Raw genomic sequence first — 26323 nt, 5'->3', positions numbered from 1 at the left:
AAAGCTGTCCTACTTCTGAGCCATGTGCCCCCTCCCTGGCTCTGGGGGGATGGGGTACGTTGGCAGGTGGGAGGGGAAGAGTGAGTGAGTGAGTGTGTGCGTGCGTGCGTAGGCTGCTGGGGAAGACTCTGAGAGACCATACTCTCTCTCTTCAAGGCACTCGCTCACTGCCCGGAAGGCTCGTTCAGAGCTGTTGCAAGTCCTGAGCCCTGTGCCCTCTCCCCTGCTCCGTGGAGATGGGGTACAGGGGTGGGGAATGGGGGACAACCTGATTTCAGCACCTCCTCCCCCTGCTCTGCACAGCCAGCAGAAGGATCCCTGGAGCAACTGCAGGAGCAATGTGGCTGCAAAGCAGTGCGGGGGAGGGGCACCTGAACACACACTGCCAGATGTGTGCGACTCTGCTAATCAAGTGTGCGGCACTTGAATCACTCCTGGGCAGCCTTGCAACCATGCAGCTTAGAGGGAACACAGGTGTGCACACAAAAGTGGAAGTAAATCTTGTTTAACAGATCATTGAGAAATCTGGAGTTTCAGAAAGTAACTTGAACTCCCAGATCCATCTAAGAATAGTAAACTAAAGTAAATGACACATCCCCCTCTCCAAAGAGCTACCCATATTTTCTTCTGAATTTCATTGTACAACTAGAGGGAGGAGAAATTAAGACATCACTTAAATTATTAGTAACTACACTTTATAATTAGGCTTGGCAGAATTCAGTTTTTATGACAATTTCAGCACATAATATTGATTTTTAAATATCTTTTCTGATATTTATCTATTTAAATTTTCACAGTTACAGGAAATTGGAGGTCATCAGACAATGTAATGACAGTAGACACTGAGATTCGAAAAGTTAGCTTTATAACTATTAAAACAAAAATGATCATCACATGTCAAAATACACAGTGCAAATATCTTTAAATCAACAAATCATACCAGTTTTTACTATTAATTTGCTAGTGCATTTGTAACAAGCCTAATTCAAAAACCTAAATCACTGGATTTTGTCCTTAAAATCTTACTTTGCCTGTATGCACATTTTGATTATTATCAATGAAAATATTTTTTCATCATTTTGTATGTTTATGGTAAAATTGACGTTGACTCATAAAAATCTAATCCTTCCAGGCGTATTTATAATTACAGTTGGTATGATTTATTGGATCAACAGAATAAACCATAAAACATGTATTACAAGTTCAGTACTAAAATTTATATACAAGTGAAGAACATTTTAACAAGTTATATAGTATTTGGCCTCCATCCTACAAACCGTTACTCCTGTGTGTGCTTGCAGTGGTGATAAAGTATACAGAAGGTAATATCTGTTAGGATCAGAGCCTTACATGTCAGTGAAAGATTTTTCAAACTCAAGTCTGGTTAGTAGTTGTATCAGCAATAAGTCTGCTAGTGGTTGTTTATGGCAACCTAGGGCCATCTGCAGTCAGAATTATGTACACAATTGTTACTGAAAATTGCATTTCTGATTTCCCAAACTAAAAATGCATAATAGCTGTAACTAAAAAGCATAGCTAGAAATCTAGTATAATGAAAACAAAAGCTGATGTTAACTCTCGTAATTGGTTTAACCCTTTCAGTGCTTCTATCCCATGAAACCCAGGGATTTTTATTGATGTAAAATTAGTTTTGCTGAAAATGGTCATTTATATATTGCTCACCGTAAAACCATGGTTCTTTGGTAGTCTTTCAGAATGTGTTCTGGGGTACTCAAAGGTTTAACTTCAGTCTAAATAGATTTGCTTAACATACATTATTTCTTACTGGATACAGTTATTAATAAAATGGTCAGCAACTTTAAAAATGCAAATGTGTGATGCCAGAAGTGTAATGTTCATTCTGCTAATTCAGCCCACATAAATAGCTTTTCCCTCGCTATGCTTAGTTGTTTGGCATTTAGCTGCAAGGTGATAGCTTTTTTTTTTTTTTTTTTTAAATTTGGCTTATTGGTATTTTCTTCAGTTGCATTTTTCAGATTTTAATTGGTTTGGGTGAAATCCTGGCTCCCACTTGAAGTCAGTGTGCTTCGTTATCAACTTCAAGGGAGCTAGGATTTCACCATTTTTCTGCTGAGCCCTCACAATTTATAAATTCATCTATAGTACTGTATGACTAAAAAGCTGTTTTTCCCCCTTTATAATTGTTTTAATAAGCATTCAGGCCTGGATCCAACATGTGCTTAAAACTCAAGCACAAGAGTATTCCCACTGACTTTCATGAGACTACTTGTATGCAACTAAGCATACACTTAACCACTTTGCTGAATTGGGGCCATAACCAGTAGTTCCTCTGTTCCAGTGTGTGTGTGCTTCTGTCATAGAACCTAGATTCAAACCGCATAGATTCAGTTCCCAGAGAAGTAAGTGGGAGTTAACGATTGATTTTATTGGAGTAAGACCTGGATATTTATTATTAATAAGCATGTAAATACCTATATTATTTGCTATTTACCCAATGTAGTAGCTTTACATTGGCGTCTCATCACTACTGTCTCCATTGTTTTGCTTCTTGGTGCGTTTGTGCAACATGTTTATCAAGGATTTTCTAAAGGACTTACAAAGGAAAAAATATATGAATGGATCTAGGCACGCATTTAAAGATGTCAACCAGAGGGTGCTCTCTTTTATATAGAACAATATGTTCTGATCAGAGCATTGAAAAACATCTCTTGTTTGGCTCAAGGTATAGGGAATTCTAGTAAAATGGAATGGCACAAAACAAACAAAGAACACTGCAATAATGATAAATACCTTAATATTTACAGGTTTTCTGGACACCTTCCCCGTGTATCTTGTTCTTTTATATGATTTATACAGTTCTTTAGTTATGAGTATGTAACATACAACTATGATGACCAAATTAACCCAGAAGATAAACTGGCAAATGTAGTTCACAATTTCATGCCATACTAACCCAAACTCTGATTTCAAGCGAGCACATTTCTTCACTGTTTTACGTGTGGGTTTTTTGTTTGTCAGAATCATGTTAGGTAGTGAGAGAATAAACATTAATATCCATATTACCATGGACAGAATCTTAGCACCTAACAGGCTGCTAGGGCTTGATGTTTTAAATGGTCTGGCAGCTTTCTGATAGCGATCAATAGTTATTAGACCCAGAAACAAAATACTAATGTACATGGTGAAGTAAAATATGACCTGTGTGACCTGGCATACAAATCCCCTCAGTGCCCAAGACACCATTTTTGCGTCACTGAGAATTTTGAATGGAAAGGTCAGGATCATGAGGATGTCAGAAATGACTGTGTTCTTAAGGAAGATGATGAAATTAGATTTACTGGAGATTTGAAAAAACACCCGCATCGCCAGGCCATTCATGACAATGCCCACGAAAAAGAGAACAGTGTAGAACAAGGGAAAGAGAACTTGACTGATTTTGTTATCACTGTTGCAGTTGCTTTCATTTCCAGGATAGCTGAAGTTGTATTTGGCATTCATTTGTACTTTGATATCTTTTCCCCCTGTTTAAAAAAAAGGATTCAGGGTTATCATTTATTAGGCAGAGAACTGCAGCATTCATTTTATTCAGGGTGGATAAACATCACTGATATAATTTTTAATTGGATTTTTAAATTAAAATACAGGTTTATTTTTTTTAAATATAATCTATTTACATTAATTTTGAAATTGACAACTTATGTTAAGGCATAAACCTATTACAATTAAACTCATTTAAAACGTTTAAATAATTATATTAAGCAGAACATATTTGCTGCCACATTTGATAGCAAGTCAAATCACTGAACTAGTGGAAGTCACTGGCTAAGCACCTTTACCCTGAGTTTGTTGAAGTGCTAACCTAGCTTTTGACAGCAGTAGCATCTTCTGCAGGTACAGAAAGGATATCTTTTTCATTTCAGTTTATTCAGCTAGTTCAGTTCAAAGACTAATTCATTCAAAGTTAAGAAGCCTATTGGGAGTTTAAAAAGCAGGAAAGCTTGTTTTCCTATTCCAATCTATTAATAAAAGCTAAGTGTAAAAGGATGAAATCTATTAGCTCTAAAATCTTGAAAGAAACAATCAGTCCAATTCAGTAACTATAGATAATACTTCCTTTGTTTAATAAAGCAGTTAGTTTTAAATGCAGAACATGTTTTGATAAAGAAAAAAGTTAAGTATCCAGCATGTTTAAGGTAGTTTCATTTAATTAAAAAAAAATGCTCCTTTTGAATTTCCATCCAAATAGAGACTGACACAAATCACAAAAAATTAATCTAGTAAATAAGAAATGCATCACCCACCATTTTCTAACATAAAAATGTAAAAATTAATCTGAATACATGTAAGTTAACTGTATAATTGTTTAAATGTGTAAAGATATATAAATCCTTCTGATTAGCAAAAAGAAGCACCAAATTTAGTATAAACGTTATATTTAGTTGAAAATCAACATATTTTAATGGTTACCAACTCATGAGAATCAACCTTTCTTTAGGAAAATAACTAAAAAGTACAAATGCAAAATATGATTAAAATCAATTATTTAAATCAAGGTTTTGTGCTTGCTGATTTAAATCATAATTAAAACTTGTGATTTACATCAATCTACCCACATTGTATTCTGGTTATTCTATGTATATTAATATTGTTGGGTTTTATGCTAGCATAATGTCGGGTATTTATCACCACACCATGGATGACAGATCTGCAGATACAGGGTTAAATTCAGAGGCTGTTTTTCTAACAATAATTTAGAGAAATTTCAACCACGATCAGTTCAGACAGAGATAGGCACCCTTAACCCCAGTTAGACTCTCTTAGACATTGGTAAGTTGGAGAAGCTTGAGTTTCAAGAAGCAAGATGAAAGTAAAAAAAAAATTTAAAGTTAGATAGGGTGAAGGCTAAGGAATTTAAGCCCTCTTACAACCTTGTCTTCTCCTCTCTTTTGACTCGCAGGGTCAAAGAGGTGATGTGCTAGGGGTGTGGGTAAATTACAAACTGGTATCAGTAAATGGATGTTGAGTCTAAACTGGACTGACGCACAGACAGAGGGTTGGGGGTCAGAAGAAGGTGTAAGACGCACCAAGAGTTTCCTCTCTGAATATGCCCCACGGATTATTCCTTTTGGAGATGCATGATCTTTCCAAGTGGTTTCATAGTACTTATGTTCTGTGGGGAATTGCTAAGCAAACTCTAACCAGCTACTGTATCTGTGCAAATACCACCTTGTGGATGACAGCAATAATGCACTCCACGCAGTTGTGGATTATAGGCCTTTGGTCACAACTGCTAACTCACAACGGCACAAATGATTAATTCAGGGGCAATACAGGGCAATCATTTCATTTTTTGCCTGTATAGTGATCTCTCCAAACCGTAGTTTTCAAATGGGGGAAGGAAAATGTTCTTCTCATTTTTTTTAATACTGGATGGATTGCTTATATTAGTTGCTTTTGGCTACAAATTTAGTTATTAGTGATAATTGGATTAGCTGCTAAAAGGAAACCATATATAGTGCTCAGTAAATTATCTACTAACTTTTTTTTCCTCTCTCTTACCTAAGTCCTCCATCCTAGGACTTTTAGGCAGCTATGGACCTATCTCCTAGCCTGATTATTTTTATTTCCCTTCCCGGTTGCCTATCGTTGCCCAAGTCTCCCTCTGTTGTTCTTTTCCCTCCCCGCACTGCTCCTGTGATGTCTTTCTTGCTGCTGCCCCCTCTTGCTGATCACTTCTCTCAGCGCTCTCTCTTGACCTCACTTTGTGCCTCTTCTAAAGGTAGTTTTCCCCGTCTTCCTGTGCTCTGACTTGTCTCTTTCCTTAGTCATGCTGCAGCCACTAGAGGCTTTCCCTTCCGAGTGCGGAGGGAGGGAGGGAAGGTGGAAGAACTTTTGAATCATCTCTCCTGCTGGCTGCTGCCATCCATGGGTGGGAATGGGTGGGCAAGGATCCGCTCTGCCCCAGCTTTGTCACTGTAGACTGGCTTCAGATTCAACCTTCCCCCATCAACTTCAGCAAGAAGGTAGGAGGGGATTCCAGCTGTGATCTGGGGGCAGGAGGCATCTCTAGAGCTGCTTCCTGTCTTCAGTACTCTATCCGGCCAACTCACTGGCTAACGCTCTGAGGCACCTTCAAACTTTCACGCCAACTGCTGAGCTGCAGTGCTTGTGGGGAGGAAAAATTGCAGGAAAAGTTTTCCTGCTGCATGGTCCCCACAATCAGGCTATCTGTTTAAAACCCCTCATAAGTACCTGCAGTCACCTATTATTGCTGTGGGCCTTAAACCTTTAGGCACCAGGAGGAGTGGTATCCCAACAGTCCATTTTCTGAGGCAGACTTCAGCACTTGCATGGGGGCAGGGATATGCTTTGAAACTGTGTCCTATAAGGTTTGCCTCCCCACGTACTGTCGCTGTCCCACCTCAAGTACCAAACTCTACTAACAAAGTATCCCAGGTTTTGGGACAAAGCATGAAGACCCCACGCTCCCAGGGACTCCTGTCCTGCCTTCCGGTTACCACAATAACATGAAATGAAAATCTTGAGGCACAGCTCAGCAGCCTTTTGCGTACTCTACTGTCGGAGATCCCCAGCCAGCTGTCAGACCAAAAGCTTCTTAAAGTAAACAGGTCCAACTCCTCAAACGGTGATCCCACAGGAAAGCACAAAGCGTATAGAGCATGGCAGATCCACCATTAGGGAAAATCCCTTCCTTGGCCCCAAACAGCAACTTCACATGTGACCAAGGACCAAGCATCTCAGCCCTTAAATGTGAAAGCCATGCTGAGTGCACAACCAGTTCATTAGTCTCTGGACCTGACATCCAGCTGTTAATATTTAAGACCAAAAAGCCAAGCATGTTAAAGTGCTTTGAGATCCTGAAATGCAAAGTCCTACAAAAGTGTAAAATAGTATTACTATTATTTACTACTTATTAATTGTACATTGCTTTCTTTAGTCTTTGTAAGGAGGCCCAAGTAGTTTTGCTGTGCCAAAAGGAAAGAATAGCAAAATAGGACGTAGGATGGGAAATGTTGCTATGAATCATTTGCTTTAATTATACCTAATAGCTGTTATAAACAAAAAAAATATATATTTAAACAAGATTTAGTTTGAGATGTCAAAATATTTACCAACAGATCCTTTCAAATAATTGAATATGATGCAACTTTATTTTCAAAATGTCATATTATTGTCACAAACAAGAACATCTGTGATCTGTGACCATCAGAAAAAATTAGAACCTCACTAATTTGCTTTTTGATAAAGTATGTACTTCATAATATGTGTACATATAATGGCAGTGTCTCCCCACTTTTCTGCAAAGATTAAGCTGTGTTGGCAGTGTCCTGTAGCTTGGACTCATGTTAAGTCTTTGTTTAAACTTCACAATATTAGTAATGTACTATGAACTGTTCTCACTAAGAATTAAAGTGCACTTGTCAAATAAACTAACAAAGTGCTGCTTTGTTTTGGTAGTTGGTTTACCTGTTGTTTACAAAAGTAAGAACATTGGATTTCCCAGCAATTAATACAAAAGTATGATCTAAATGGTCTGCTATGTAATCCAAATATGTTTGGAAAGAAGGATGAAAAACCATATAAGGAAGATTGCAAGAGCAAAGTTTTAACTGAGCAGTGAACTTCAAGCCCTTCGGTGATACAATTATAAACATTACTATACTTCAGTATTATCCCAGTAAGAGTGGGAGGTTTATTAATAACTTTAGATGCTGTGAGTTATTAGATGATTGCTTCATTATTAAAAGGTGCTCACTTGTATTTCCATCTGTAAAAGATTGTATGACAGGAATTTATGAAACACCATGTATTTTAAAATGTAAATATATTTTTAGCTGCACATATCAATTGTAATTAAATGGCTATTACATAAGCTTGAGGGAGCAGAAAAGAATATGTTGAGAGAAAGAAAATTACCTTACAACCGTGGAAAAATGGCGAAATATTAGGTCTTTCCTGTGATGGGAAGTTAATATTGCTGGCAGATCATCATTTGCTGTTAATATTGCTGGCAGATCATCATTTGCTGTTCCTTTTCCCCTCTGGTTTTCTTTCCTTTTTTTAAGCTTGAGACTCAGAAAATAGCATTAGTTTAGTAGCTTACTTCAGTAAAAATCCTTCAGATCAACAGAGAGAGAGAGAGAAAGAGAAGGAAGCTGTACATCCCAGCTTTAGTACTTAGAAAGACTCTCTGCTCTCCAGGTTAAAACTTGTGTGTCTTAGCTGTGCAGACAGTTTCAAATTCCAGGCAACAGCCTCGCTGCTTCTGCTTTTATTTCCTATAAAAGAGGGAAAAGAGACGTGGTTAAAAAAAGGGAGACATTAGCCTTCTGCTTTCAATCCATTGAAATACTTTGTGAAAACTACAGATAATGTTTTTTTTAAAAGCTTTTATATAGTTGTTACTTTGTACAACTCCTGAGAAGTTCAGAATAATATGATTAATATCTTTCTACCTTGTGGTAATATATCTATTATTACGGAAGATGTTCCAGATTGTGTATTTTTTATTTTTTTCTTTGAAAACATTTGTGTTTAAACAGCAGGTGAAGTGGTGATTTATTACTGTTGAGCAGAAAATTATATTAATGTACAATTTATTGGTCCTTTATGTAGATTTCAAAATATTTCATATCATTTTCCCAGTTCTGTTTCTGCTTATTTAATAATTTACATTTTGAAACTTTAAGAATGAACAAAATGTAATTTTCCCTAGGTTAAAAATTGATTTGTACAGTCGTAACATAAATGACACTATGGTATGGCTCACCATTTTGTTTTATTGCCACCGAGGATTAGGATTAATAAATACAGATTTTGAAGAATAAGAATACAACTTTGTGAGAAACAAGCTAAACATGTCTTTGTAATAGTTCAGGGGAACCTGTTTACTTACAAGCTCTGAATTCTGTTTGATATTATGAACTCTCAATATATCTATATCAAGTACAAACTCCAGTTTGTTTTCTGAACACACTTTTGATTATAAATCTGTTCTGTGACTTCACCATGGCTCTTAAGCTTCCATGTTGAGCTGGAACATACAAGAGGTTTCAGAAAGAAAAGGAATACTTGTGGCTCCTTAGAGACTAACAGATTTATTTGAACATAAGCTTTCGTGAGCTACAGCTCACTTCATCGGATGCATTCGGTGGAAAATACAATGGGGAGATTTATATACACACACAGAGAGAACATGAAACAATGGGTTTTATCATACACACTGTAAGGAGAGTGATCACTTAAGAGGGTTCAGAAGAAATTTTTCCACCTAGCAGAGAATTAACAATGAAAGTTCTTTTAGTCTTGATTGTTGTCCATTCAAATGGAAGCATCCTTGGACAAAGAGACTGCTACTGCCCTGGGCAAAGCAGTTTTTCAAATGTTGACTCCAGGTGTTTGATGATCAAACACCAGGGTGCCTGACAAGAAATTTTGATCACCTGTCAGAGTTTTGACCAGGTGACTGGAAGTCTATAAAAAGAAGTGTGTGTCTCTCTCTCTCTAGCTGTTTGAGAGAAGAGACTAGAACCAGAAGGCAAAGCTGTTCGGGGGGAGAGGAACGACCTTGGATTTCCTAGAAGACTCTGACCAAATCCCCCGAAATGCTCAAGAGTGGCAAGGAAATTGAGCTGGGGAATTGTGTATAGCTGTTCCTTATTTTGCACAGATCTGTGTCTCTCTTGTGCTGTATAAAGTAATGAATGATTGCTTTAGAAATCTTTTTGCAAGGTCTGTTAATTTACTTTGATTATCACTTGACCCTGAACTGGTAAACTATAAATCAGAGTGCCCATAAGGTTGGAGCTTTGGGAAAGTGTGCTACTGGGGAACCTTTGGGGGGATGGATTCAGCACTGGGCTTGGTGTTTAGGGCATGTGGACCATGTGGCCTGACTCCCAAGCAGGGTGCCAGACAGAGTGCCTCTGCCTAGGGAGTGGGCTTTAGAGGCTACTGGGAACTGACATGAGTCATTTCTAAATGAATAGGTTTGGATAATTGTATTGAGTGACTGGCTTTGGCCTAGTTTTGACATGATTGTTGCCTTAGTGACATTATTATTAAGTAAACTTGCTTACAGCTGCTGCTGTATCGGGCAAAGATGATATTTTTATCATGTGCTTTAACTGGAGAATAATGGATACACAAAATGTGCTGCCAAAAGCCAATTAGAGAAAAACAAATCTGTAAATCACTTAAAGGGTAAAAGTGGTCTGATCAAGCATGCATCATCAGTGCATGGTCAGTAATAAATCAATTAGGAAAGAGAAAGAACATGAAAATAGCAAGGACAACAAAATCAAGCCAATTGACGTTTACGCATATGTACTCTAATGAGTTGCATTATACATAATTCTTAATGGTGATTTGAAGAGTATTCATGAATATGTAATTTACATGTGTATAAAATGTGGTAAATTATAAGGGACAGTTGGTGCTCCATAGGAAAAATCCATCATGATCTTTCTGTGTTTCAGGAGAAGATAACTGGTCATTGTCTTTTTCTGCTGTCTGCTGTTTTCTACTTTAATGGTCATTGTAATTGCAAGGCATGTGTGATTCAAAATACAGATTGGGATTAATAAACCTGAGTGTCTCGGACATGAATGTGTGGTATTCTTACCCAGGAAGGCTGAAGGAGACGGTGCTTTGAGCCTACCCAGACCAAAGGGGATACAGTCCCCAGCCTGTTGGTCCAAATCCAACAGCTTGATCAGTGCCCAGCTGGGGGCACATGACCCAGTCTATGGCAGTCCCATAAAACCCTAAATGATTTAGATTTTCTTTAATTTTTGTAAAAGAGTCTGATTTGCTTCTCCAAGTTTCTAAAACAAAATACTGGAGTGGTCAATGATTAGAGTGAAATGTCATGAGGGCTTATGGGCTGCATTTAGAATTATTTTCTTTCTCTAACATGCAGAATGGGGATTCACTGAATAAATGTCTGCAGAATCCAGTAAACAGTAAGTTCACCACTGACTTCCTTCACATAAGTTTTGTTTCAGTGCTCAGATGTGTGGAGAAGAAACTGATACGTTTAATCTTTCTCTCAACTTTTCTCTACCCAGGTACATTTTTCACTGATAGCAAAAAGAAGTTGCTAGTGGTTTGTCTAGGAAACATGCTAAGTTATGTTTTTAGCTAATGTAGCTCCTGTGGGTACATTGCAGTCAGGGTGTGAATGGCAGCCTGTGTAGACTTATCCTATATATATTGGTCCCAGAATCCTGTAGATCTCTTACCCACTTATGTTGGGCTTTAGATAGATCTTTTGTTTTGAAAAACTGTTATTTCACCTTATCTTAAATAAGATCACTGCGGTAAGAATTGATCGACTGATCTGTGTATTTAAAAATAGGATTCTATGAAAGTATATTAAATCATTCATATAAGAAGCAAATGACAGTCCAAGTAAAGTGTGTATTATTTGAACTTTCTGCAGGTCTGAATAATGAGGGAAAAGTAATTCCAGCACAGCACTATTCTGGCAGAATCTGCTCTTCTAAGCAATTATTCAAATGTGATGGGTGGTGATATTGAACCAGACTGCTAAACATCTGTTGAAATACTGCTTTTAAGACATTTTGTTGCAGGATGCATTTGAAACAGACCAGGCCAACAGGGTTATAAATAAAGGATGTCTGCATAGAATGAACACGTCTGCTTTGTGTGTGTTTGAATGATCATTCATATAATTTTCTCTGAGCACTTGACTTCAGTGCACTGTACAAATGATAATATGCACAATATCCTATGTGGTAGGAAAGTCACTGTATCTCCTTTTCATTGATGGGAGAATTGAGACTAAAAGAAGTGAAGTGACTTGCCTGCAACCATGAAGCAAGTAAATGGGAGTGCTAGCGTTCATTTCCAGGCCATGTGCTTTCCTTTTGCTCATGCTGCTGCTTTAATCAGATTCTTTCTTTGGAACGTTGCCCATCAAGGTCTTTTCCTGTTTCACATGGCATTTCCTCTAAAATGCACTAATACAGCATTCCAGTAAACTCATGTTAGATTGTTTGGCGAGGATCCTAAAGCAAATGTACTTTCTATGGAATGTATTATAGCTTAAAGGATAAAGTCTTACTGTACTGATTTATCACTGGACTTGTGTAGTTTTTCAGTTGTACCAATGGCTATTAGTACCATATTTGTGCTGGTCTCTGGAAAGGAAGCTTAAATCTTTTATCTTTGTTGTATCAATACAGAAGGGAAATGTCTGTATTAGTACTGCTCACTGCAGCCCTAACTGACATAAAACGGTTGGGTGTGGTGGAGAATCTGAGTCACATCTGCTTTCAGGGTAATTGTAGGAGTCAGTGGCACAGGCACCAGTGCAAAGTTTGTCCAGATGCTGGCCATGTGTCACTGAGGAGGCACAAATGCTCTGATGCTTTCCTGTGGTACCCAGGGTCATGAGGCACTTCACTACCACCTGCACTTAGCATGAAGAAGTCTTGTCTGTGCTTGCTATGGATCATCTCCCTGATGCCACCAGCCTCTGACAACACAAGCGCTGCCTTCCAGGCCTCCACAAGACTTGCTCTTTCTCCACAGGTTAGCGATAGGCACACATCAATCCCCAAGTCTTCTGAAGATCCCTCTGGAGTGCCCAGCCTCTGATCCACTGAACACGAACAGAAGTCTCAAATTCACTGCTCCCAAATGAATAGTACACATCACGTTACAAGATTCAATCAGGATCACCATTCAACTTCACATACTCGGTGTGGGTGTGTGTGTGCGTATATGTATGTATGTATAAAGTAAAAATATTAGTAGCAAATGGTTACAAATAAAATCATAACACTCTTTCTAGACCCTAAACTTAACTCACAAGGCATTCCTCTATCTCCTACAAGTTAGCTTATCCCAAATACTTTCCCCAGAACTTTCAACTAGGCTGGCTAATAGCCTCCTTACATAATAGCAAGCATGTTAGCAGCTTGTCATCACAAACTGAAGGATGCCAGGGTGTGTCTCTGCATCTCAAGGTACGCCAGACCAAACCTTTGATTTTCACCTGAAAACAGGTTGCCCTCCAAACTCTTACTGTTTACCTCTTCCTGTTCATTTCCTTCTGAAGTCTCCGCAAGCTGGTCATTAGCATTTGTCTCAGTATGCTAATAGATTTCCATTGTAAGACACACAATACATAATGGTCCACCAGGGAGATAAATGTCTCCCACCTTCTGTCTGGAGAAGTTTATCTCAAAGCATGCTACTTTTGAGTGACCTGCCTTTAACTACAAGGCCTATAGAATGTAATTTCAGCATGTACTGTATACATGATTACTCACATTATGTAATTACTGTACATTATTTTCTGTACATACATCTCACAATGATTATGATGGCCCATGTGACACATACTTTCTGTAGAGACTTTACATGACCCCTTTTGGTGAATCCAGGGGATCCCGGTGCCATTTGCCAGTTGGCATCAATAGGTTCTTGGGTCACAGGTTCATTAGGGCTTGTTTTTGCTTTTGAGATCTCTGCTGCTCAGTATTTCGTATGGGAGAGGGTGAATAGGAAAAGTTGGCAAGGGCTAAAGTGAATACTGCGAAGTTCATATTTATGCATCTGAGTTTAAGTGATTTGAGTTTCAAAAGTGCTGTGCACCTGGCAGCTCCAACCTTGGCAAAATTAATCTGTACTGTGTAAGTAAATCCATGTTGTACTTAGTGTTTGGAAAGAGAATTCATTGTCTCTTCTTACTCCTTAATAGCAATCAACAAGAGAAAATGAAAGTTGCTTAATTTGTTTGCCTTGCTTGTTTCTCAGGAGGAATCTTCTAGTCATGAATGTAACCAGCGCATGATTCTTCTTTATGGTGTTGGCAAAGAGCGTGATGAGGCAAGGCATCAACTGAAGAAGATTACCAAAGATATCCTGAAAATCCTGAATAAGAAAAGTACTACTGAAACGGGAGGTAAATACTGTTCCGAGCTTTCCAGAGTCTGTCATGCATAATGTAGGAACTGTGTAGAGAAAGTTCTGGTTAGAGCCATGCAAATTTATAATATAATTTGACTTTCTTTCCTTCCTAATCAATCAATCAAATACTGGCACTACACCTGCAGCATGAAATACCTAGAATAGATCTGCCTTATAACTGCACCAGTACACTTTAAAATCATTTCAACTATATGTCTCTCTATCCATATGAATAACTTGGCTGTAAAAATTATGTTCAGGCTAAAATCCGGAATACTCAGTCAGCCTGGAAAGATTTATGTTTACTACCATTTTAGCAAAATGGTTTAAATATTTTCAGCTCTTGCTAAATGTCTTTTTTTTTTAAACACTTGAATGACTTTAAAAATATTTTTCCCGAAGTTGCATCATGTTATATGCTGTGAAATGTTTTTTTCTAAGCACAGTAGAAAACTGGTGTGAATGGTGTTTTATGTGGTCATACAGAACCAAGCATTTACTTTTTTTTAATTTTGTTTTTGAAGCAGTAAAAATGCAAAACTACATGGGCTCTGTTAAATACAAAATGACCAAAATAATGTTTTATCTGTTAAGTTGGGGATGAAGGGCAAAAAGCCAGGAAGAACAAACAAGAAGTATTTCCAACTCTGGAGACTGTGTTTACAAAACTGCAGCAGCTGTCCTATTTCGATCAACATCAGGTGACATCTCAGGTACTTCCTGTGCGTAACATTGTAGCCATTTAAGTTGCACTCTTTACATATCAAGTAGGAAGAAAACTGTATAATAAAAAAAAATCTGATCCATACATAGTATTAATTTTAATGCACTAGTACTTTAAAACCAAGTGAAATGCTTCCTCGATATTTTTAAATACCTTCTCCAAATTGTTTATTTTGTATTGGCAAGACGTTAGCAAAGATATTACTAATGTCATGAATATTGTACAGTACATATGAAATATTTGGAACTATCACTATAATATTCAGCTATCTCTATGCATAGATTATTAATTGACTGCAATGTATTTATTGCTCATTACTAAATTAAAAGCTTCTTTTCAGTTCATCAGTTTTGTGCAGTATGCCACTCATTGGTCTAGGGTGCAAATTTCATGAAAGATGGTGAAATCTTTTCCATGTTTCTGTTTAACGTATGTGAGAGAGAGAGCTACAGAGAGAGATTAAATCTTCACTTGATTTAAATTTTTTGTAGGATTTAAACATTTTTAGCTTATTTTTGCTTCTGCTATCAAAGCTACTTTAGTAAATAACTACAAAACACAAATGTGTGAATTGTTTTAAATTACATGTGGGCTTTCCACAGAGAGACTTTTATAAAGAACGGCAAATTTGTTTCCATTCAAAACATGCTAGTTTGTCAACATACTTTCAACATTTAGTGATGAAAGTGATTAGTGCTAATTATCATTATAAAAATGCCACTAATGCCAGTAATGTTTCCTTTAAATATATTTTTGAGATCAGCACCGAAAACAAATCGTAAAAGAAAACTGGGCATAAATTCAATAGATTTAGAAATCTTGTATAGCACATTGTTGAAGTTTTTTGGATGATTTTGCTATGTATGTTTTATGATTGATTTTTGTTGTTAGAGCATCTTAGCAATTAATCATAATGATCAACAAAAATAAGTATGAATTTTTAAATGGTCAGAATTTTTAAAGATTTAAACACGGATTCAACACTACAAATCACATTTTTAAAATGTCTCATAAATAGAAATGAAATTGCAAAAATTAAGAATAAGTTGATCCATTTAGGCGACAAAGCAAATTTTTTGTCTCGTTTTTGCTGGCATAGAACACAAAACTGAGTCAGAATTGAATATACATTGTAGTAAACCAGTAAGTAAAAAAAACCTTTCCTCAGTTATCAGTTACTAGAGCATTGGCATGTTGTAAGGTGCTTTTATTATCTGATGCTTTAGTAAACAATTATCGAAAATCACTTACCTAAATTGATGTTAGAAGTGTTAATATTTAGGAAGAGAAATACTCAGTTGTTACAATGTTTTAATACACAGATGTTTTTCATTTTCACAGATCTCCAGTAATGTTCTAGAACAAATAACTAGCTTTGCTTCAGGTACATCATACCATCTTCCTTTGGCTCACCACATACAGCTTATCTTTGATCTTATGGAGCCAGCACTCAATATCAATGGGCTTATTGACTTTGCTATACAGGTAACAAAGCAATTACTTTGTTCTTATGTATGTCAGGACAAAGCTACAATGTGATGTTTCCATTAATGGTACGTGTCTAACAAATAGGCTTGTAGTTTGTATAACAAAGTCACGTGCTGAACAGTGAAATGCTGTACAAATAAACATTCTGTGGTGTTAGAGTAGATTTTTCCCCTCACATTATAAATATGAAATTATTACCTTGATAATAAACATATATCTGACTGGCATGTGTCCCATGGATAGGATGCTGTCCTGGTTGTTAGGAGACCTAGATTCTTCTAGATTTGTGACTTTGTGCAAATCACTTAACCTACCCGGTTTCAATTTCCCTACCTGTAAAGTAGGGCTGCCAATACTTAACTTCCATTTTGCAGTCCTTTGAGATCTATGATCAAACTCACTATATAAGAGCCTTTTGTTTGCAACTGTACTTTTATTTTTTCTTAATAATTGGAGAATGTATTCCAATTGTCTTTAAAATGTGCTGTAGTTTTTGAAAAATAGCAATTCCAGAACATCTTAGTCCAGAATATTTTATTTAATGTGGTTTCAATGTCTGTTTTAATCTAACTGTGAAGAAAAATTCTTTGTGTGTGTTTTTTGTACTTTTTCAGTACTTTCTTCTTGACTTGTTAAACTTGTTAAATAACAATGAATTTTAGCATGTTATTGTGTGATGTTTCAGTATCTTTTCTCATTTATAATTCTTGGAAATGTTTTGTATAGCTTAATTTGGAAAAAGATATTCAGTTCAGTATTTATCTTATACTTTAGCTGTTAAATGAACTGAGTGTTGTGGAAGCAGAACTACTGCTGAAGTCATCCAGCCTGGCAGGAAGTTACACCACAGGATTATGTGTGTGCATTGTTGCTGTTTTACGGAGTTACCATGCCTGCCTAATTTTAAATCCAGAGCAGACAGCACAAGTTTTTGAAGGGTTTGTAGCTACTGTATTTTTTCTATGTTTGTTTCTAATATGCATAATTAAACTAAGAATGTATTAAAATATGTCAGCTGTGTACATTGCATTGCATATAAATCAATCAAAAACCATTTAAACTAGTGCAAAAATTCAATTTGAATGGTTTATTATGGTTAAGCTTAAATCATTGAGGAATTGACTTAAGCTAACTTGATATAACCTACTTTTATACTGAAATAAGGATTTTACATTAGTTTAAATTTTTTTAAATGATTTGTACACAGTGCAATAGTTTCTCTGCAGATTTTTGCACTCATTTAGCTAAACTGATTTAAAATATTCTTTAAGATCTGAAGTGGTTATCTGTCCTATTAGCTGTGGGTAGTTACAGTATGGTTCGCTCAAAGGTAACATACTGTTGTTGTTGTTTTTGCTTTGTGTTACAGTAAATTCCCAAGTGTTCCACTGTGTTGGGCAGTATACAAACATCAGATAGGACAGTCCTTACCCCAAAAAGCTAACTCTGTAAATAATGACAGGTGGGCATAGAACACACTGGCCTCTCAAGTGTGACAAAAAAGGGCGAACAGTAGGTAATTGTCCCTATATAAAATCATTGATGCAGAGGATACTGTGGTCTTCCTTCCTCAACAGTGTTTTATTGACAATCACTGTAGACACAGGAAGAGCCAAATAACCTATTAAATGTATGCTTCCATGTACTGTTACAGTGATATTAGCTAAAAACTGCATTCCATTGGTGCAAAGCCCAATTAAAATGTGAAATGCTTAGTTCTTCTCTGTGCACATTAAGATTATGCTGTGCAGGTTAGTAATTGTTGCACACTTTTGTATCATTATTATTAGGGAACAGGGCTGTAAATCTTGGATCTGTTTTTCATGGCCCTGAGTGTGCAATGAGCTCTGTTTGGGCAGACCCCTGTGGCCTGTGTGGAGCCCTCTTGATGTTGGCAGGAATTCTCTTGTATGTAATTCACAGCAGGATTGTGGCCCATATGTGTAAAATACTATGAACGCTTAACTATTCTCATTTTAAAATTGTGACACTAGGTTTCAAATTAAATCCTTTGTACCTATTGAGAATGCATTCACTTAGACTTTTCTATGGACTGTGACAAAGCTGTCCTTGCCTCCATGGCAGATGCGTTTCCTGGCAGATTTTGCTAGCCTCAGAGGCTCACTATGACCCTCCACGTAACCCTTCTTTCTCTAGAGACAAGGGTCACAATCTACTGAGTCATTTTCATCATAAGCCAGCAAGGGAGGTAAGGAGAAGTTATCCTTCCTTGGCAAAGTCTGTTGTCTCCCAGTCTCAGTGATTAATCGGGGCAAAGGTGGGCAGGGGGGGAGCACGGGCTCACCCTCTACTCCGGGCTCCAGCCCAGGGACCCTAATAGTATCAGCTATAGTAGCTGACCTTTTAGAAACATGACATGTACAATTCCCTGGACTACTTCCCCCACAGCAGCCCTCACTTGCTCAAACTCCACTTCACCCTTACCTCAGGGCCTCCTTCCTTGTATCTGATATGGTGTGTACAACTCAGCCTCTCCAACAGCGCAACTTCTTCCCACAGCTCCTGACATGCACTCCCACCTGACTAACTGGGAGGCTTTTAACTAGTTTCAGCCAGCCTCTGATTGGCTTCAATGTCCCAATCAACAGTGTCCCAATCAACCTAGCCTTCTCCCTGCCTTCTGGAAAGTTCTTAATTGGCCCCAGGTGTCTTAATTGACCTGGAGCAGCTGCCATTTCACTTATCCTGGTACCAGGGATTTGTTTAGCCTGGAGCTAATATATCTATCTCCTACTACTCTTCCATAGCCATCTGGTCTTTCCCCGTCACATATCCCACCCCCTGCTCAACACCATAAAGTTGGACAACTTGGGATGCCAGGCAGTATGCTCATGACAGACCATCAGTGTTGCTATGGTGGCATCCAGCCCTGTGCCATATGCGGAACTGTAATGGTTGGAGGGATAAGAACCACCTGGTGACCCTTGCATTCTTTTCCTTATTCCGCTGCATCCACTGAATGGGTGCATGGTCCATCGCAAGAGTAAATGGCTGGCCTAAGAGGTAATAACACAGTGTCGCCATAGCCCATTTGACAGCAAGGCATTCTCTCTCGATTACTGCATATTTCTGTTCTCTTGGGAGAAGCTTTCTGCTTAGGTAGAGGATTGGGTGTTCCTCTTCTCCCGCCATTTGCGACAGAACTTGCTCCCAACCCACCTCGGAAGCGTCTGTTTGTAAAACAAATTCCCTGTTAAAGTCCGAGGCTATGAGTACGGTGTCATTACAGAGGGCCGTCCGAAGGTCTGTAAATGCCCCCTCTGCTGCGTCGGTCCACTTCACCATGTCTGGACCTCAGGCCTTCACCAGGTCCATTAGGGGACTTGCCCTAGTGGCGAAGTGGGGAATAAACTGTCGGTAGTAGCCTACCACATCTAGGAATGCACGGACCTGCTTCTTTCGGGTCGGCCGGGGCCAGTTTTGAATTGCCTCTAGCTTATTCGTTTGGGGCTTCACTATGTCCCTTCCCACAATATATCCCAGGTACCTAGCCTCTGCTAGCCCTATGGCGCATTTAGCGGGATTAGCAGTGAGGCTAGCCCGCCTTAAGGTGCGCAGTACTGCCTCAACTTTCTCCAAGTGGGTTCCCCAGTCTGGCATATGGATGATGACATCATCTAGGTATGCAGCTGCATAACTAGTATGGGGGCGTAGCAGCTTATCCATGAGGCGCTGGAATGTTGTTGGGGCCCCATGTAGCCCAAAAGGGAGGACGGTGTACTGGAATAGCCCATCCGGGATGGAGAATGCTGTCTTTTCTTCAGCTTCTTTGATCAGAGGATCTGCCAGTACCCTTTTGTCAGATCCAATGTAGTCAAGAATCGGACACTACCCAGTCGGTCAACCAATTCGTCGATGCGTGGTATGGGGTATGCATCAAACTGGGATATTTCATTCAGTCGGCGAAAGTCATTACAGAATCTCACTGTACCGTCAGGTTTAGGCACTAGAAAAATTGGACTGGACCACTGACTGTAAGATTCTTCAATAACTCCTAATTCTAACATTTTCTTTACTTCGGCCTTGAATTTCCTCTCTTTTGGCTGCTGGGATTCGGTAGGGTCTCAATGTTACCATGGCTCCGGGGATCGTGCAGATATGGTGATAGATCTCCGTTGTCCGCCCTGGTTTTGTAGAGAACACATCTCTGTTGCAATTAATCATGTCATCTGCCTCAATCTTTTGGATCGGCGTCAAGTCAGATGATATCCTCACTTGCTCATGTGAGTTATCCTCCTGGGGAAGGATCTCCTGCATGACTAAACATGCCTCTCGATCATGCCAAGGTTTTAGAAGATTGATGTGGTAAATTTGCTCCGATTTCCGGTGGCCTGGCTGCCACACCTTATAGTTCACCTCTCCCATGGCTTCGATTATTTCATAGGGTCCCTGCCACTGGGCCAACAGTTTACTTTCTGCTGTGGGCACCAGTACCATGACCCGATCCCCTGGTTGGAACCATCGAAGCTTCGCTTGGTGGTTATAACGGGTTCGTTGGGTCTCCTGTGCTCTTTCCAAGTGTTCCCGTACAATGGGCGTAACTCAAGCTATCCGATCTCTCATCTGCAGTACATGCTCAACTATATTCCATCTGGGATTTGGCTCCTCTTCGCAGGCTTCTCTGGCTATATCCAATATACCCCGAGGGTGGTGCCCATATAGTAGTTTGAATGGAGAGAGACCCATGGAGGCTTGCAGAACCTCCCGGATGGCGAACATGAGGTAAGGCAATAGAGTATCCCAGTCTTTCCCATCCCGGCTCACCACTTTCCTGATCATGGCCTTGAGGGTCCTATTGAAACTTTCCACAAGGCCATCTGTTTGCGGGTGCTATATAGAGGTCCGTAGGGCTTGTACATGGAGCAACGAACAGAGATCTTTCATCAACTTGGACATGAAAGGTGTCCCTTGATCAGTCAATATCTCCTTGGGTAGCCCAACCTGGGCAAAGATCTGTACTAGCTCCTTAGCTATTGTCTTGGAAGCTGTGTTGTGCAGGGGAACAGCTTCCGGGTACAGGGTTGCATTGTCCAGTACAACAAGCACATGTTGGTGGCCCTGAGCTGTCTTCTGTAGGGGCCCTACCAGGTCCATGGCTATCCGTTCAAAAGGAACCTCTATTATTGGAAGAGGTACCAAAGGAGCTCGCAAGTGCGGGCGAGGGCTATGTAACTGACACTCCGGACAAGAGGTGCAGTATCGCCAGACATCTTCATGTACTCTTGGCCAGAAGAACCTCCGCAAGATCAGTGCCTGGGCTTTCTCTACCCCTAGGTGTCCTCCAAACAGGTGGCTGTGGGTGAGACTCAATATGAGTTTTTGATGTTTTTGTGGCACCAGAAGTTGTTGTATCTCTTGCTCCTGCATTTGTACCACACGGTACAGGAGATCTTTCTTCACTATAAAGTATGGTCTGGGACCCCAGACCTTCCCATCCATGGGTATCCCATCGATCTCGGCCACCTCTTTCCTGGCGTTATCATATCTGGGGTCCTCCGCCTGGTCCTGCCCAAAAGTCTCTTTCCTGGGACTAACTTTCCCAAGGTCCCAGGGGCCGGCTTCTGCTTCTTCCAACGGCTTGCTGCCGTCATGGGTGGGGGCAGCTTCTGGCTCACCTTCTGTCGTGGAAGTTTCTCTGTTGGCTGCTTGTGTCCATCTGCCTACTAGGGAGGTCTTCTGGCCCTAGGTCAGGATCCGGGTTCCCAAGGCCTTCACGGCTTTCCTCTCCTTTTTTGTCTTCTGGGTCTTTCGGGGGGCTGAGAACAGATCCTGAGAAATCTCAGCAAACATCGGGGCTTGACATTCCCCCGGTGACGAGTCGCTGTCCTCAGGGTCCCCACCTCCCTCCAGCCTCTCCGGGGGGAGTAAATTTATCAAACCCTGGATCGTTCCTCCCAATGACTACAGGCTATGGGAGTTTAGGAACTACGTCCACGGTCACCTCAATGGGGTTTCCCTGAACCTCTATCTCCACTGGGATGGTGGGATAATGGCTCACGGCCCCATGCATGCATGTCACTGCTACGTGTTTGGTTTGTAGCAGCTGACTATTTTTTACCAGCTTACCTGATATGAGGGTGATAGCACTCCCAGAGTCCACAAGCGCTGTAGTCTCTGCTCCATTTATCCTCACTGGCCTGGTGTAAATATGCGTGGCTTATGTGACCCCTGCGAGGTGGCTAAGGGATCATGGGACCTCCCAATCCCCCAAGTTCCATTGCATAGGCTCCTCAGTGCTGGGACACTGTGCTGCTATGTGTGCCCACTCCCCACATGCATAACATCTATAATTGCTTTTAATCACTCCCCTATCCCAGGGGCTAGGGGTTTAGTTGCGGGGCTCCCCCCACTCAGGCCAATCGCTTCCTTCTGGGATCCCTGCTGGTTTTTAGCCCCCCCTTCTTCCACCTAGGACTCCCCAGGGGTTTGGCTATCCAACCTTCCAGGGTTGGGGTCGGGTGCTTGCTTCGAAAGGGACCTTCCTTGGGTAGTCGGGTCAGTCCCCCCACTGTCATCCGTCTTTCTACCAGTGTTATCATATCGTTGTACGTGGACGGATTGTTCTGGCCTACCCGTTTGCGGAGATCTGGCAGCAGTCCCTGCATGTAATGGTCTATGATGAGGGATTCTAAAATCTCCTCCGGCCTGCACACCTCGGGCTGTAACCACTTCCGTGCGAGGTGTATGAGGTCAAATAGCGGGGACCTTGGGGGTTTGTTCTCCTGGTATTTCCACTCATGGAACCTCTGGGCCTTTACCGCTGCCGTTACCCCGGCTTGTGCTAGGATCTCTGCCTTTAGACGGGTATAGTCAGTGGCATCTGTGGCAGGCAAGTCAAAGTAGGCCTTCTGGGCCTCTCCACACAAAAAAGGGACGAGGATGCTGGCCTACCGCTCCTGGGGCCACACCTCGCGCTGAGCAGTCCTTTCGAATGAGAGGAGATACGCGTCTACGTCATCTCTTGACATCATCTTTGGCAGACAACCAGCGGCCCTCAGGGTTTGCGTCCCATCGGACCCCTGGGCCTGGGTGGTGAGGATTTTCAGCTGTTCCACCACCTCTCTCAAAAGAGCACGATCTTGGGTTGCCCGGCTCATCAATAATTGATTGGTTTTCTGCTGTAGCCGCATAGACTCCTGTTGTGCCATTGCCTGAACCCAGGTGGCCTCCTGCTGGGCTGCTGTGGCTTGTACCAGAGCTCTTACCACCTCCTCCATTGTGGTACAAAGCAAACAAACAAAAACAAAAAAAAATCCAAACCCCCAGTACACTTTTTTTAAAAAAACCTCTTTCTTCTGCCATGCTGTGAACGAAATCCCACTCCTGATCCCAGTTGTGACAAAGCTCTGTCCTTGCCTCCATGGGTCCCGCATTTCCTGGCAGATTTTGCTAGCCTCAGAGGCTCACTGTGACCCTCCACGTAACCCTTCTTTCTCTAGAGATAAGGGTCACAATCTACTGAGCCACTTTTATCATAAGCCAGCAAGGGAGGTGAGGAGAAGTTATCCTTCCTTGCACAGTCTCTGTTGTCTCCCAATATCGGTGATTAATCAGGGGACAAAGGTGGCGGGGGGGAGCATGGGTTCACCCTCTACTCCGGGCTCCAGCCCAGGGACCCTAATAGTATCAGCTATGGTAGCTGACCTTTTAGAAACATGACATGTACAATTCCCTGGGCTACTTCCGCCACAGCAGCCCTCACTTCCTCAAGCTCCACTTCACCCTTACCTCAGGGCCTCCTTCCTTGTATCTGATATAGTGTGTACTACTCAGCCTCTCCAACAGCACAACTTCTTCCCACAGCTCCTGACATGCACTCCCACCTGACTAACTGGGAGGCTTTTAATTAGTTTCAATCAGCCCCTGATTGGCTTCAGGTGTCCCAATCAACCTAGCCTTCTCCCTATCTTCTGGAAAGTTCTTAATTGGCCCCAGGTATCTTAATTGACCTGGAGCAGCTGCCATTTCACTTACCCTGGTACCAGGGATTTGTTTAGCCTGGAGCTAATATATCTATCTCCTACTACTCTTCCATAGCCATCTGGCTTTGCCCCATCACAGAATGTAGACCATTGTCTAGTTATTGGCATGGGTATGTTAATTTTATAATATTAAAATGTATAGTTGGGTATTAGAGAGACAAGGTGGGTGAAGTAATATCTTTTATTGGACCAAATTTGTTTGGTGAGAGAGGGCAAGCTTTCAAGTTTATGCAGAGGTCTTCTTCAGGTCTGGAAAAGGTACGCAGAGAGTCGCAGCTAAGTGCAAGGTGGAACAGGTTTTTAAGACAAGAAGTTAACACCTTATAAGAGACCATTCAAGGTGAAATGGGCAGTTGTTAAGTTTTCAAAAGTCTGAGTTGGAATTAATCTCTGATTTTTTTTTTTTCCCCTCCAGATTATGTGGTGTTGTCAAGCATGTTGTTAATCCATCAGAATGTTCTTCTCCAGAAAGATGTATTTTAGCTTACCTCTATGATCTCTATGTGTCATGTAGCCACCTGAGAAGCAAATTTGGGGACCTTTTCAGGTTAGTAGCACAAAGATGTTACAAACTTAAATTTAACTGTAGAATCTACTAACGAGCAGACTTCTGCCTTTATGTATTCTATTAATGAACTTTTAATTCAATTTATCTGCTCTTTAAAATGCACCTTTTCTACCTGCTAGTTTTCCTTTGCCCTACTTGTGAACCATTGTGCCTACCCAGACTGTTTAAGGTTTGAAACGGGTCATGATACTGCTTGAGTGCTCAGAACAGCCTGCATATCTCTGTGCCCACTGACACCTCACTGAAGTCAGTGGAGCTCCATGTGGGTACACAGATCCACCTGCAAGTTGCTCAGTGCAGGAGGGAGCTATGAGAGTAAGTGCCCACGTGCTCATGCACACATACAGAATAGAGATAATGCTAGCAAAGTAGTTTAATTCTGTTAATTGCAGTTTAGTTTTCATTAATTTAAGATCCTCCATAATGTACTAGTACTGTAAATCTACTGTAATAACTATACCATCATTGAAAATAATGACGGCTTAGCTGACACCAGTACAATACTCTGCTTACTTAATCTTTCATTAGAAATAGGTAGAGACGCATCAAAAAGTGTGTGTGGTTTGCAAGGTGCTATTTTGCAAGGTGGAAACTTTCAGTTCCTTGTTCTAAACTGGAATCTTACTTTAGAAACCCCAAAGTCAGTATTTTTGGCTATTTTGAAAAAAACCTTTTGTCTGTGCACCTGCTTATTGTGAAAGTTACAAACCAGCTTACTCACATTTTTTTCCCCATTTATCCTTGTGGTTTTGATCTGCATGTTTCATGTTAGAGGTTTGCATTGCATAGTTATCTGAGAGAGTTACCAGTAAGAGAACCTGTAGATATTGTAAATGGATTTATAAATGCACGTGACCAGTATTTCTACAATGTTGCTTTGTAAAAAATTATGAAATATGGGGTAGCTTCTTAACTACAGATGTGTCTAAATAAAACAGTGCATTTATTCTACTGCTAACCTCATCCCCAGATTTTTCAACTCCAAAAGCTATGGCTTAATAGAGCATATAAAATGGCAACAAAAAAACCCACCACCCCCAAAAAAATCCCATAACCAATAAAAGATCTATTTTATTGGTGTCCTATAATAATACTTTAAAATGGCATGCTAATAACATGGGAGTTCTAACTGCATCTGTACCCAGCACTTGTTTGACAGGTTTTCCTGTCCAGTGTAATTAAAAATGGCTGATTTTAAAATACAAACCCTCTGAAGACTGGTAATTTATAAAGAAATACAGGGGGTTCCTTAACTATAGCAGTGCACGCAAGGCACTAGCAGTACAAAAGTTTAATCTTTGATGGTGCCTTACTGTGTGTGACACACAATAGTTAACTACTTCCAATCACTCTTTCAGCTCCTCTCTACAACACTGCAGGTGCCATTGGTTCCCTCTTTTAATAAATTTCAAAATATATTAAAATGTTGTATTTAAGAAAACATTCACTTTATACTTGACTCTTACCGTCTCTTGACTTCAGGCTTTAAAGGTGGTTTCTCTGGTATCATCCTAAACAGTTGACATAAGGAAGCCTACTGGGGCTTCCAGGCATTTTTATTTACTAATGTTTACTACACTTCCTTTTTTTAAACTC

The 26323-nt window shown here is 40.2% G+C and overlaps 2 protein-coding genes across 4 annotated transcripts in view; one reads left to right on the top strand and one right to left on the bottom strand.

Annotated features, from left to right (window-relative positions):
- The window catches only part of MED12L (mediator complex subunit 12L), a 335742-nt gene that overhangs the window by 221997 nt on the left and 87422 nt on the right, over positions 1–26323 (top strand). For both annotated transcript variants that reach the window (XM_043492366.1, XM_038415603.2), the window contains 5 exons: positions 13792–13939; positions 14539–14657; positions 16010–16153; positions 16931–17094; positions 24575–24706. In XM_043492366.1, coding sequence (XP_043348301.1) covers positions 13792–13939; positions 14539–14657; positions 16010–16153; positions 16931–17094; positions 24575–24706 — 707 coding nt within the window. The remainder of the gene's footprint in view (positions 1–13791; positions 13940–14538; positions 14658–16009; positions 16154–16930; positions 17095–24574; positions 24707–26323) is intronic.
- On the bottom strand, positions 87–26323 carry P2RY12 (purinergic receptor P2Y12). 2 transcript variants are annotated; one of them, XM_043492367.1, is made up of 5 exons: positions 26194–26285; positions 24648–24677; positions 8027–8282; positions 7921–7996; positions 87–3503 (listed from the first exon to the last, which is right to left on the bottom strand). In XM_043492367.1, exon 5 carries the CDS (start codon positions 3478–3480, stop codon positions 2488–2490), a length of 993 nt encoding a protein of 330 aa, XP_043348302.1. In that variant the 5' UTR covers positions 3481–3503; positions 7921–7996; positions 8027–8282; positions 24648–24677; positions 26194–26285; the 3' UTR covers positions 87–2487. The 2 variants fall into 2 exon arrangements, with proteins under 2 accessions (XP_043348302.1, XP_043348303.1); XM_043492368.1 differs by lacking the exon at positions 24648–24677 and having other exon boundaries at positions 26194–26323.

This window comes from Dermochelys coriacea, chromosome 9 (genome assembly GCF_009764565.3).
Source record: "Dermochelys coriacea isolate rDerCor1 chromosome 9, rDerCor1.pri.v4, whole genome shotgun sequence".
NCBI lineage: Eukaryota > Metazoa > Chordata > Testudines > Dermochelyidae > Dermochelys > Dermochelys coriacea.
This window is presented reverse-complemented; position numbering and strand designations above follow the sequence as displayed.